Source organism: Anomalospiza imberbis, chromosome 18, assembly GCF_031753505.1.
Source record: "Anomalospiza imberbis isolate Cuckoo-Finch-1a 21T00152 chromosome 18, ASM3175350v1, whole genome shotgun sequence".
In the NCBI taxonomy this organism is placed as follows: Eukaryota; Metazoa; Chordata; class Aves; order Passeriformes; family Viduidae; genus Anomalospiza; species Anomalospiza imberbis.
In genome coordinates this window covers 351,044-364,748 of record NC_089698.1, presented here as the reverse complement: position 1 = coordinate 364,748, position 13,705 = coordinate 351,044, and the positions used below count along the sequence as shown (strand labels likewise).

The window sequence follows — 13,705 nt, the reverse complement described above, 5'->3', positions numbered from 1 at the left end:
GACTTTGCCCTGTTCCTGGAGCCAAGAGGTTGCTTTCCTCTTTCAATGTAATTCTTTTTTGGAGAAGCTGCATGTACCCTCCCCATGCAGAAGGAATGATGTGAAGAATTTGGATTAGGGAGAGCACATGCACAGATCCTGGATTACTCAGTGTGCTGCTACTTTCCCTCCCCTGAAAGCTGCATAAACTGTCCTTTCACAGGCTTTTAATAAACACTCAAGTGACTTAATCTTTTAGTGTAAAAGCCTACTTGTATTTTAAGCTTTCTGTTATCAATGTCATTAAATCAATATCCTCAGTCCTACAGGATCCAAGTCACATATAAGCTGTCACACACAGTTTAACTTTAAAAGTGCAATATTGAGGTACAGTCAGTTCATTTTTCATAGATTAGAGAGTACTTTGAAGTAGAGCTGTTGAAGATCAGAGGGAGTTCATTCCTCTGCAGCCAGTTTCTTAGGTGTTGGGGGCTCTCTATGCTAATGACAGTTCTGCTGCAGAACTTCAGTGAAGTCTCAGAAGATGAGTATTTTATGCAGTTATCGTAAATGGCACTGGAAAGCCTTGTGGAGATTACATAATGGGTGATAAAACATGGGACAGATTCTTTAAGAGATAAACGAAGACAAATTAGGATAGACCCTTCTTTTCCATTCTTTAATCTGTTCATCTATTTTTCATTATTATTATTTACTTACTCTTTCTCCATCTGGGTACATACACAGCTCTGGACAGGTCAGATCCTGTATGGCCTCACTTGGTGGTTCATTGTCTAACGAGTGACATCTGTGTTTTGAGTTAAGATGGACAAAAACAAGGACTTGTCCTCTGCCAGAGAAATTTAATTGAGGGTAAAACATACATCTGGGATTTATTTATGTAAAAGATACACGACTGCAGTGCCATGTCTCCTTCCAATCTGACCCTGAGGTGCCCTTTCCATTTAGTGTATTAGAATCCAGATTTATCTAGAGAAATCTCACAAATCAGAAATGGCAGTTATTGTTCCATCTTTGCTGTTATTACAGCAGATCTTTCTCTCTCTCCCTTTCTATGGTTTTTTAGCCACTGTCTGTCATAGAAGTGAAATAATTTGTAATACAAGGCAGCTGTAGATTCTTTCACTTGCTCCCTTCAGGAAAGCTGTGGAGATGATGGATGTGACATCATTAGCACAGCTGGCACAGCGTGCACGTGGCCTTGCTGCTGGTGGAGCAGCGTGAGCTCTGCCAGCAGAGCTCCAGATTAAAGGCAGTGCCACGAGCAGGCTGGGCACTGCACCACAGAGGTGTTTCCTGAGCATGGGGGACGTGAATCTGTCCCGTTCTCCCTTCCCAGCCTGGAGTGTGAGGTGGCAGTGCTGGCTTTGCTGCCTGGGGAAAAAGGGCTCCAGGGCATCCCCAGAGCCAGAGGGGAAGGGCAGGGACAGCGCTGGGGTGACAGCGCTGGGGGGACAGCGCTGGGGGACAGCGCTGGGGTGACAGCGCTGGGGTGACAGCGCTGGGGGACAGTGCTGGGGGACAGTGCTGGGGGGACAGTGGTGGGGGGACAGTGGTGGGGTGACAGTGCTGGGGGGACAGCGCTGGGGGACAGCGCTGGGGTGACAGCGCTGGGGGGACAGCACTGGGGGGACAGCAATGGGGTGACAGCGCTGGGGGGACAGCGCTGGGGGGACAGCACTGGGGGACAGCGCTGGGGGACAGTGCTCGGGGGACAGTGCTGGGGGGACAGTGCTGGGGTGACAGCGCTGGGGGGACAGCGCTGGGGGGACAGTGCTGGGGGACAGCGCTGGGGGGACAGCGCTGGGGGACAGCGCTGGGGGACAGTGCTGGGGTGACAGCGCTGGGGGACAGTGCTGGGGGGACAGTGCTGGGGGGACAGTGCTGGGGGGACAGTGCTGGGGGGACAGTGCTCGGGGGACAGCGCTGGGGTGACAGTGCTCGGGGGACAGCGCTGGGGTGACAGCGCTGGGGGGACAGCGCTGGGGGGACAGCACTGGGGTGACAGCGCTGGGGGACAGTGCTGGGGGGACAGTGCTGGGGTGACAGCGCTGGGGGACAGTGCTGGGGTGACAGCGCTGGGTGACAGTGCTGGGGTGACAGCGCTGGGGGGACAGCGCTGGGGGACAGCGCTGGGGGACAGCGCTGGGGTGACAGCGCTGGGGTGACAGTGCTGGGGTGACAGCGCTGGGGTGACAGTCCTGGGGTGATAGGGCTGTGGGGACAGCACTGGGGGGACAGTGCTGGGGGGACAGCGCTGGGGTGACAGCGCTGGGGGGACAGTGCTGGGGGACAGCGCTGGGGGGACAGCGCTGGGGGGACAGCGCTGGGGGACAGTGCTGGGGGACAGCGCTGGGGGGACAGTGCTGGGGTGACAGTGCTGGAGGGACAGTCCTGGGGTGATAGGGCTGTGGGGACAGCACTGGGGGGACAGTGCTGGGGGGACAGCACTGGGGGGACAGCGCTGGGGTGACAGTGCTGGGGTGACAGTGCTGGGGTGACAGCGCTGGGGTGACAGTGCTCGGGGGACAGCGCTGGGGTGACAGCGCTGGGGGGACAGCGCTGGGGTGACAGTGCTGGGGTGACAGCGCTGGGGTGACAGTCCTGGGGTGACAGCGCTGTGGGGACAGCGCTGGGGGGACAGTGCTGGGGTGACAGCGCTGGGGGGACAGTGCTCAGGTGACAGTGCTGGGGGGACAGTGCTTGGGGGACAGCACCGGGGTGACAGTCCTGGGGTGACAGTGACAGTCCTCTCTCACAAAGCACCTGACCTGCAGCACCATTCTGTGACAAAAATCCCCAGGAAAACAGGGTGAGGCAAGGAACTGCAAACCTGGGCCAGGGATGTGCTCAGGCAGATAAGAAAATTCCGTTTATGGTGTGCAGAGATGTGGGCTAAGCAGGGAATGTCCTTATCTGCAGCATAGCTGCCTGAGGTGTGTGGCAATCTGGAGGAGCCCTGGAAGCCCAGAAATGGGCTGGGCAGAAATTCTGGGTTAGCTCTATCCAGGAGGGAACTGTGCTACCTTGTGCCTGACACTCCTGGCCGGGCTCGTGAGAGAGGAGAAGGAAAATTGCATCAGGAACTCCTTGTACTTGGTTGAGTTCCAGCAGGATGGGCTGTTGGGGGTTTTTTCTTCATTCCCTAGAACAAGGAAAGCAAAACTTGATTATCTTTGGTCTTGACAGCAGAATTGTGTTGCAATAATCTGAGAGCTGTTAATTCACCAGTGATTTTTTTATGTTGAAGACACTTGTAATTTTAGAATTGTCATAAGGCAGGGTCCACATAATGTGGACTTTAGGGATTTATGTATTAGAAAGGGTTGAACAAACACTGGAAATCCCCTAGTTTACATATTTTTGTCTGCAACAAATGATTACTTCACTCCAATATAATTTGAATAATTTTGTCATCAAGCTCATGTAAGAGAGCGGAGAATGGGATCTCAAAGCTTCTGGAATATAGGAGATTGAGTTAGTTGCTAAACCTGTTTATGGAAGATAGAAATTATGTCATTATAATGCTGAGGTGTGCTAAAATAAAATCTTGAATTATGGCATGGCTCTTTCAGTTTGAATGTATGTTTTAAAATAATTGCTGTTGTGGAAAGAAAATGTCTGGGAGTTGGTCATTGTACTGCACATATTTCAGAGTTATTAATCGTAAAACGTGACATTTTTATTACGCAGTGAGAACAAACGAGGAACAAAACCCAAAGAAGCCAAGTAGATACTGAAGAATGATGTCTCAATCCTGCAAAAATTAACAGATGTATTTGTGCTTATGTACAGTAGTGATCCTGCTTTGCTATTTGCTTAAAGGAGGCACAGGTTTCTCGCTCAGAGTGCTACAAGTTTAATCCCAGTGTGTAAAATTAAGACTGAATACCAGTCTTGGCATGTTTGGAGCTTGTGTTGAAGAAATGAGGACTGAACAATTTTGCTGCCAGTTCTGGTGTGTTAATCTATAATCAGTCTCTTGAAATTATTGTAGCAATGAGAATGTGAAGTAGCTGAATAGTGGAGTTTATCCATTTTTAAACATTCCTCCAGGGTTTATATTTTTTTCTTGCAGACACCCAGACAATACAGCCAAGCACTAAATAAAAGTAACAGAGTTCATCTTTACTGTGCATTTCTGGATTACAGGTATGTTGCATAATTCCAAATTCTTTAACCAGGTTTTATTACATTACACTTACTTTGTGATGCTGTGTATTGTCTGTATTCTTCTTGCTTCCTTTCATTTATGGAAATAGTTAAAGAAATGGAACCACTGGTTCATAAAAAACCCAATCTGATTGTTTCTTCTTACCATAGATAGGAGACCTGCTATTCACAGACCCTGGGTTGGGAAGGTAATTGGGAACTGAAAACATTTTGTAACCAAAGTTGCAGACTGATACAAATCCTGCCTATCTTGTTTCATGAGTGTGTCCACTTGGGCAGGTGCTCGGATGTTTCAGGGTGGCAAAGCTCCAGCACAGCCTTTGTTTTCACTGGCTCTGTGCCACAGCAGCGTGTGAAATCTGTATTTCAGAGCTGTGAATTTTGGCCAATGCATGGAATGGATAAACATAATGCAATGATCCATCTTGAATGCAAAGTAGAATTAAAGGGAAATAAATATCACCTCAAATTTCAATCAGAAAATAAGAGCTATGGAAAAGCAGTAGGTTTTTATTTATTTTTTTAGCACTGAATACATTTAATTTTTTTTTTCCTTTTGAAATATGCTGGTCCTAGTGAATTTATTGAGAAAGAATATAAATAGTTAATCTTTAATTTCATGGGGATTAAGAGGTTTTGAGCTGTAACACTGTAAGCCTAATTGATGTAGCAATGGTCTGGGATGCTGTGATCCCTCCTGAACAACATGCACTTGGGAAGGGCACAGTAATTGTTTCACTGAAGTTTTGTTTCACCTGTGCTGAGCTGCCCCAGCTGTTGGCAGTTACTCATTGTTATGGTTACTCACAAATTAGGATAAATTAGAAGCAGGTTTTAATAAAGCAAATGAATATGGCTGGGGCATTGCTCCTGTACTGCTCTCCCCTGGGGCCGGGGCCCTGGAGGCTTTGTAGGGATACAAACTCAAATATGAAATCTGTCCTTCCAGATGAGCTTCCTTGTGCCAGGATGGGTTTATTCCCTAGTGCACGGTAGTTAATTTGGTTTCTGACCTACAACAGAGTCTCTCTGAGAGCTCAAGGAGGTCCTGAAGGGCAGAAGTATGAGGTAATTCCTATCTTTAAAATAAGCACTGGGAGGAGTACAGATCGCTCAGTCAATCTGCAGGACTCAGAAAAACATGAGAAGAAAGAAAAAGTTCCTGTCAGACAGTGGGGTGGGTGACCTGTGGTGCCTGAGGCTTCTGTGTCCCCACTGCACTCCCAGGCTGGCAGAGCACACGGAATTCTGGCTTGTCCTGCCTCTGAGAAAAAGCAAACTCAGGAGGGTCACTGCTCAGAAAAAAGCAAAGTGCATGAGGATCCTGCCCAGCCCTGAGACCAGACCCCACATCCTGCCCAGCCATTCCCACAGTGGGGCAGGGGCTGCCCCTTGGGGCGACGTGTCAGAACTGGTGGGGATGGGCCACTGGAATCTGTGCTCAGTCAGCCTGAATTACTTTAACAGCATCAGTGTGGCACTGGGTAAAGGTCAGGCAGCACAGAAGACACAGTGATTTTGGGGATTTTGCAAGATTATTGACTTGTCTGGTACTACAGTTCTCAGAATACAGAAATCTGGCTCTGGATGAAGTGCCCTAAATGAGATGCAAAATGTAATGTAAATGTAGTTATCATTCATTGATTGTAAAACCAGGAAGAAATCTCTAGAGACATTCATGGAGGGGTCTGATCTGTGCCTTGTCCTAATGAATGTTTTCCTTAACTATTTTCATGATGGAATTGAGAGGATGCTAGGAGTGTTAGTGGGATCCCCAGCCTGAGATAGCTTCCAGACCTTTTTATCTCCTGTGTAGCACAGTGCATGTCAAATGAACCTGCAGCAGATGCATTTTGGCAGAGATGACACTCTGCTTTTTGTGCTTCACAGCAATGGAACTGGTGTTTGGTCTGATGAGGGCTGTGTGCGTGACAGTGGGGACCTCAACTACTCCGTGTGCCTCTGCAACCACCTCACCAACTTCGCCATCCTGATGCAAGTGGTGCCCCTGAAGGTGAGACTCAGCAAAACAGTAAATCTCTCTGTTAAAAATGAGGCATAAATACCTCAGTTACATCCTCACATCAAGTAAGTGACTGAAACTGGGCTCATTTATACCCAGCTTGGATTTATTTCTTGCTTCTTTTGTGTTATCCAGAGAACTTAATTAATGCCCCAGCCCTTTGTGTCAGTCTGACCACTTGAAGGGGGGTTTGGCTTCCTCAGGTCATCCGGTTTCTATCTAACCATTATTATCTTTATTACTTGTAAAGCACCTAATGACCCCATCTGGTTTCCAAGTATCATTTTTCTAGGAACTCTTCAGGCTGATAATAAAATGCAGCTTTGCCTCAAGACCTCCCATCTTGTAAGACAAGAAGTATCTTGGGAGAAATGTGCTATTATTAACCCTGTTTTAAAGAGCAGCATTCAGGGAATTAGCCAGGATTAAAGAGGACAGCCACCAATTAAATGCCACTGAAAGACTGGTTGGTTCTCCACTGGGGAATAGTTCTGAAAGGCCCAGCTTTCAACTAAACAGATTTAGGATTGTGATGATTAATGGGATGCTGCAATAAGTTTTAGTATGATGTGATATTAGAGATCAAAGATATTTCATATAGAATTCTTTGGAATCAAGTTTTCCTTAAGGGGACTGAAACACATAACCAGGAAAGGCTGGATGCGAATGGACCTTCCAGTTCCTCACAGTCCTTTAACAGCTCCATTTTCAATAGTTTCTCTCTCCTGACACTTTTGGTCTGGTGCATTTTACATCCACAGACTTTGTGCAGAATGGTTTTCCACAGCTTTTTTTCCCCTTTAAGGTAAAAGGAAAATCTCGTCCCAAATCTTTGTCCAAGACATTTCCTTTAAATGGACCATTTAGGATTTTCTTGTGGTACTAATTTTTTTTAACAAGTGAAAAGAATTGTTATCTTTATCGTGTAATTGGCATGAAGATAAGTGTCAGGCTAAGACAGAATTCCTGGCTTTTGAGCTGTGCCAGCAGTTAAAAATTCCCAAAACATGAGCTAAGTAAAGCCTACTGAACCAACGTGACAATTGGAAACTTCTCTCAGGTGTCCTTGGAACACTCTTAAGCAAATGTTAAAATGTTGTGGATTTTGAGCCATACTTGTGTTTGTTCACCATGTTCAGAAATTCATGAGCCAAGGTTCAGAGGGCCCATTTAAATCACCCCTTGGAACACCAGACTGCCAATGCTCCAAGAGATTGTTGCTGTGATGTTATATCTGATCTTGAACTTTTGTACAGTTTAATCTTTTCATAAATGAAGTGCACAGATAATATGAAGCAAGTAAAAGAGAGTGGGAGTATGCAATTGCCCACACTTGAACAGTTTTTTTTCCACAGCTATAATACATCTGTGGCCAAACAATTTGAAATGGATCAAATTTTTTTTCTATGAATACTCTTTTTGACAGAGTATTTATTTTTCTTTAGATTCTGGATAAAAAATTAGATTCTTACCCAAAAGGCTCTGCTTTTCATAAAAAAAAGGAAATAAGTTATTGGAAATGAACTGCCTGAAAACTGTAGATTTTTTCATCAAAAGCTGTATTTTGGTGCAAAAAAAAAAAAGGGAATTAATTTTTCATGGGAATTCTCTGGGTGTTTTATACTTCTCTTCTCCTGTGGAAAGTATAATTTCCCGCTCTGCCCAGGGTACAGATAAATGCAGCTCTCAGGGGAGCAGCAAGAGGCAGAGGCCCCCTCCAAGGGCACCTTCACAGCCTTTCATGCAGCAGCCAGGAAAACCAGGGGTGCATAGTTCTGCCAGCCCTTGCAGAAAGGCAGGCAGATGCACAGAAAACAATTTTGAAACCCTAAAAAAGGGTGATACTGACAGTGATAAAGAGCTGCAATACACACCAGTAGGTGTGCAGCAGATTCAGTCCTGCGAGAGCATCCCCAGGGAGAGCCCTTGGGAGGAAATCCATGAGCTCTTGGGAGCAGCTCAGTGTGATGAGTGCTCTGACTCTCTCAGCTCCTCTTCACATTGATTTTCCTTCTGCTCAAAGGAAAAAAAAAAAAAAAAAGGGCATAAACTTCCCATTAATGTGACTTTGCAGTTCTGTAGAGTTTGCTGTTCCCAGCTGGAGTGCCCAGGATCCTCAGGGGGTCCAGACAAAGCCAAGGTGTCTCTGAGCACCCAGCTCTGAAAATAAGTGACCTTCCCCAGCAGCCCCTGCCCTGCATCTGGGCAGGTGGGGTGGGCACTGCTAATGGCCAGAGGGCTTAGCTTGGGGGGCGACTCTGTCAAGGATGGTGACTTCTTCCTGAGTTATGATGAATTCCAACAAGAATCTTCTTGCTTAAGTCCTTCTCTTTGTTCCTTCACGTGGCTAAATGTGGCTTTTTCCAGCTGCAGAATGCAGCAGGGTCCAGTCCCTGGCAGCTCCTGTGGCCCTGTGCCTCCCTTCGTGCTGGCACTGTGTTACTAATTTATGCACCTGGCTTGGAGAGGAATTACAGTGTCCCACGTGGATTCCATTTTGCTTCAGTGAGACACTGATAGGAACAAAACTGTAGGGTATCTTGCATTTCCTGGTACTGTCTCTTGAACACTTGAAATACTGAGATCAGGGATGCTGATGAACTGTTAGACATTTGTGGCACAGAGTGTCAGGTGGGTGTAATTTCTAGGGAGCTTAGAGCATGGAAACACAAGAAAGTTCTTGAGAACAAGCTGCGAGTTCTCAATTTTTCTTCTTGATCTTTACTCAAAACAGGTTAGATTAATTCAGTCACTGTTCTACTGTATGCCAGCTGCAGGTGATCTCCAAAGGCTGAAATCTGCTGAGATGAAAAATCACTTTTATTCTAATATTCATAGAAAGAAATTGAAAGAGACTAGTCACAAAGGAAAATGTGAAATTCTGGAATATTAACTTCAACGTGACAAAATGAACGTTCACTCTGATATCTGTGGGCTCTGCACCAGGATGGGAAGAACTTTGAATGCTGTGAATTACTTAAAACTGAGCTTGGATTACAGATGTATTTGCACACCACTCCAGGTTTTAGTTTCAGCAGGAGCTTTAAGGCACTGAAGCCAAGGTGACTGAGAAAGAAGGACACAAACAATGCTGCTGCTGAGCTCAGTTCAGTGCCTTCAGAGGTGCAGGGGATTAGCAGTTGTATTGAGTTTATTTCAGGATTGAAATACCCATCTTGGAAAACCTTATAGCCATGTGGTGCTCAGATGTCAGCCTGGCACTGACCTGTCTTTCCCCCTCCTTGATCCAGAGCAGAGTTCCAGGTTTTCCTCCATCCAGTGCAGCCAGCACAAACAGGTAGGGAGCTGTGGTGGGAGAAAGAAAGAATCCGTTTATTTTGATGTGTTTGCTCCTTCTGGAGAAAGGCCAGGAAGAAGAGACCCAGGGTGAGGAGCTGCCTGAGGGGTTTTCTGCAGCAGTGGCGCAGCAGTGTCCTGCTGGGTGGCACCTGGGTGGGATAGAAGACATCCCCTCGGGCCTGGGGGGATCCCAGGTCTGCCTCTGCTGCTGGGGGCTCCTGGCAGGAGGGACAGTGGCACTGGCAGGAGGGACAGTGGCACTGGCAGGAGGGACAGTGGCAGCAGAGGCAGAACAGCAGCCCGTGGCACACACGGACAGGAATGTTCCTTCCTAGACAGCAGGAACCCAGCCCAGAGCTGCAGCTCAAAAGTGCTTCAAAGAAAATTCAGATGCTATTACTGCATTTTGGGCAGCTTTACTCCCCACCCCCCATCAGTCAGAGGGGCCCTCTGCTCCTGCCAAGGAACATGCCAGCCATCTGGCAGATTTGTTTTTATAGTGATCCAACAACTACAAAGCATGCCAGGCTATTTGTACCATCTGCCACGTAAATGTCACTTCAGCTAAAGGATGGTGGACACCTGGGGACCCAGGGTTCAAAAATCCTTTCAAAGAGTAATAATTTTCTCCCACAGAAAAATAGAGTTTGAAGCTTGGGTCCCCCTCCCCCAAAACACCAATGCAGGACACAACTGAAATATTTATGTCGCCTAAACCATTCTCTTAAATTGTTCTTTTTTCCTGTGTTTCCTCTGGCTGTCTTTTCAAACTGTGAGAGTATAAAAATGGCTCCTATAAAGTTCACATGTGGATTGGCATTTCCAGCTAAGCAGTAGTGTTATACAATCTGTGGTAGAAATTGTTTGGGGGTTTGAGCACATTTTCTGCATTTCTAAAGCTAGAAATAACTTTATTTTTTATCCCATTTGTAGCCTGTTCACAATTCAGAAGAGACAATCAATCAATATGGTTCAAGCAGCTCATCAATGGGCTTGTAAGCAGACAAGTGTTTATACAGGGAAAATACTTAAAACCGTCTGATCTTGATGATGGAACTGTAGAAACAACCCATAGCATTTTTAGGGAGCCCAGTATTTTGGAAAGGTTTGGGTATTTATCTGTGAGCTTCTACTTACAAAAAGAACATCATCCCAAATTTCTTTTCTTACAGGAATATATGTGTTTTTATTTTATCTTTCACTGTTGTAGCTGAGGCTGACTGAGAAAAAGGTGCATCAATTTGTGTTCATTAAGGCTGTTTTGAAAAAGACCTAATGTTGCAAGATGCTTTAAAAATATGGGGGATAGGTGTGTAATTTATCAGTTTGGAGCATTGTTTCCTAAATCTAATATTGCAATTATTAATCAAACACTGCACTTTGGGTGCAATACAATAGCAGTCTGAAATCATAAGCTTTTTTCTTAAAATTTCCAGCCAGCTTCATACTCTAATAGGACAGTGAAATGGAAATAATGTGGCACTCTCCGTTCTCTGCTGTTTTGTAATTTTTATATAATTACTTTTCTCAGCATGCTTTTCATTGCTAGGAACATAAAAAGAATAATGCCTTAGTTCAGTAATTTTTCTTTGTGTTGCATATTTAAAAATTGGATAGGCATTGCGATTTTTTGAGTCCTTGTTTATTACTACTGACAGTTTGTGTAACTGAAAAGATCTCCACAGACAGTTCAGCCAGCCCTCAGCCATCAGATGCACGAAGATAAATCAGCCTGTGTGTTTATTCTAGCATTGCTTTGTAAACTTTCTTTGCTCTTTCTCACTCTCTCCACTTCCCCCTCCATTTTATTGCAGAGATTATTGTCCCTGTGGAGGAGCACATCTCCCTGATGTGTTCACACTGTGATTGTGCATCATATTTCTTTTGTCCTTATGACACCCGTGCTCATCTTTTCCTGAAAATCGAGCACTGCTCTTGATTTTTAACCCAGAGCCATTGTTCATTCCTCTGCTATTCCACTCCTATGCCAATACAGCTCTGTTGCTTTTGATGGGAGGAAATAGGAGAATTTCTGGTTGTCCCTAATCCCACAGAATTGCATGGGAAAAGTTGGACTAGTGCTGCAGGATACTAAACCTCTCAAATTCCACAGAGAATTCTCTGGCAGTTACTGAATTTCACTCAGGGGAGAGGAAAAAATACTTTTTATTTTGGAAAAGCACAAACATTTAAGAGTGCTATAACTGTCAAAATAACTGCTTTGTTTGAGAAGCATGATGGAGTAATCTATTTTAATCAGAATACTCACCAAAAGAACATAGACTTCCTTTCTGTGGTGGAAATGAGAGCACTGAAACACTTGGCAGCCAGTTCTTCTTGCTGACTAAAGGATTTCCCCATGCAGTATAAAAATGTTATGAGCAGGGCACCCTTATCCATCACTTTTCTCTTTAGATGTAGTCACTCTGTGCTTGAGTTTGGTCTGCCTCCTGCAGTGACCTTTCTGAGCATTTTGTCCCCAAAGGCTGGGGTAGGAGGCCCAGGGGCACCCAGGGCATGACCCTCACTCAGTCCCAGCCCTGAGTCCAAATGGGCCTTTTGGAGCCCAAGCCCAGGCCTGGGAGAACGGAGCTAGACACACATTTTTATGGACTTGTTCTGGGACCTGGGTATTTAACTGTCCTCAGCTGCCTTGAAAGACCTCAGGCTCAGCCTGGCAGGAGACTATAGTAAAAAGCTGTGGTGAACCCCAGCTCAGGGCAGAAATGATGGTGTCTGCTGCAGATCAGAAGGCTGAAGGATAGATTATAAAACTATACTATATCACATTAATATACTATTTAAAGAGATGCTGTACTATTGTGCACACTGACTGCTTACTCACCTCTCTAACTAACTCAAACCCGTGACTCTGCTGAGAGCCCGAGCCACAGCTGGGTCCCACTGGTCACTGACCCCAAACAACCTTCACCAGGATCCAGCCCAGCCACCACTGCAGGTGAACAATCTCCACACCACATTCCACATGGGGAGAACAAAGGGGCAGAGGGAAAGATTGTTTTCTCTTCTTCTCTCTGTGCTTCTCCTGAGAGACAGAATCGTGTCCCTCTGTCCAGAGAATGGGAATGTCACAGGAGACCTGCATTGCTGTGTCTCTGCTGGACCCCAGGTCAGTCTGATCCTTCTTGTGGTGCTCTGCAGTGGACTCGAGTCTGGCTGTTAACTGGGGAGCAGGAGAGCCTGCTCCTGCTGCAGCAGAAGGCAGAGAGCAGATGTTCCAGCCCTGGTGCATGGGCAAAAGCAGCTCCTTGAGTCTCATGGGATAATCTGCTGGAATACGGAATTTAACATTTCCTGCAAGCCTTAGACTTGAAAGGGAGGCAGAAAAAACACCCTGCTCTGTGTTGCACTAGCATATTTAAGAAGAACTTGGAAATATCAGCTTTTCTGGTCCCCAAACTTTATTATAATCTGATACCACCTCCCAACTTGAGTCCTTCCTCCCTGCCATGCTTCCTTCAAGCTTCATTTGAACTGAGAACTTGCTGTTTGAGATTTGTAATGAGCAGAACCCCTACGGTTTGATGACACAGTGCCCAGAACTACTTTAAAAATTATGTAGGCATATAAAAATACTAATTAATATCTTGGCAGAGATATTCAGAAAGGTCTGTATTTTTTTGTGTCACAGTGAGAGGTTTTAAGTAAGCAATGCCAGGCTGGGCTGGCTGGAGGAAAATGTGCCTTTAATCCTGAAAAGCCCCCTCTGCAGCACTTCATTGCAGATTGCTTGGAACTGTGGAGTTGATAGAGAAGGGAATTCAAAAACAATTCTGCTGGAAATGACTGATAAAGATGATTGCATTGTGAAGCATGACTCTCAGAGGCCATTTTTTCTTTAAATTCACAGTATCTGATGCATTGTGACTTGAGAAAAGTTTGTACATCAAATTAGGCTTTTCTGTGGGTGGTGATTGTACAGTGCCACTTAAGCATGGTCCCAACCAAAATCAATCCTGTGGTCTCAGGGAGCCTCCTGAACTCATTACAGATGTTAATTTAAAAAAAATGGAATGTTATTTACCTAACAAAGTGCTTGGTAAGCTGAAGGAAAACAGAGATTTGTATTGTTACTATTGTTTAACATATAAATAAAGGCCTCTCTGGACTGAAATTGAATTTCAGCAGCCTTTCTGGAGGCAATTAAAACCATTAGCTTCATCAGCCAAGGCCAGCGTTTTAATGTCT

The 13,705-nt window shown here is 45.5% G+C and overlaps 1 protein-coding gene across 4 annotated transcripts in view; it reads left to right on the top strand.

Moving 5' to 3' along the window:
* ADGRD1 (adhesion G protein-coupled receptor D1) overlaps positions 1 to 13,705 on the top strand; it is a 128,191-nt gene that overhangs the window by 70,063 nt on the left and 44,423 nt on the right. For all 4 annotated transcript variants that reach the window (XM_068208322.1, XM_068208324.1, XM_068208320.1 and 1 more), the window contains 2 exons: positions 4,079 to 4,152; positions 6,064 to 6,187. In XM_068208322.1, coding sequence (XP_068064423.1) covers positions 4,079 to 4,152; positions 6,064 to 6,187 — 198 coding nt within the window. The remainder of the gene's footprint in view (positions 1 to 4,078; positions 4,153 to 6,063; positions 6,188 to 13,705) is intronic.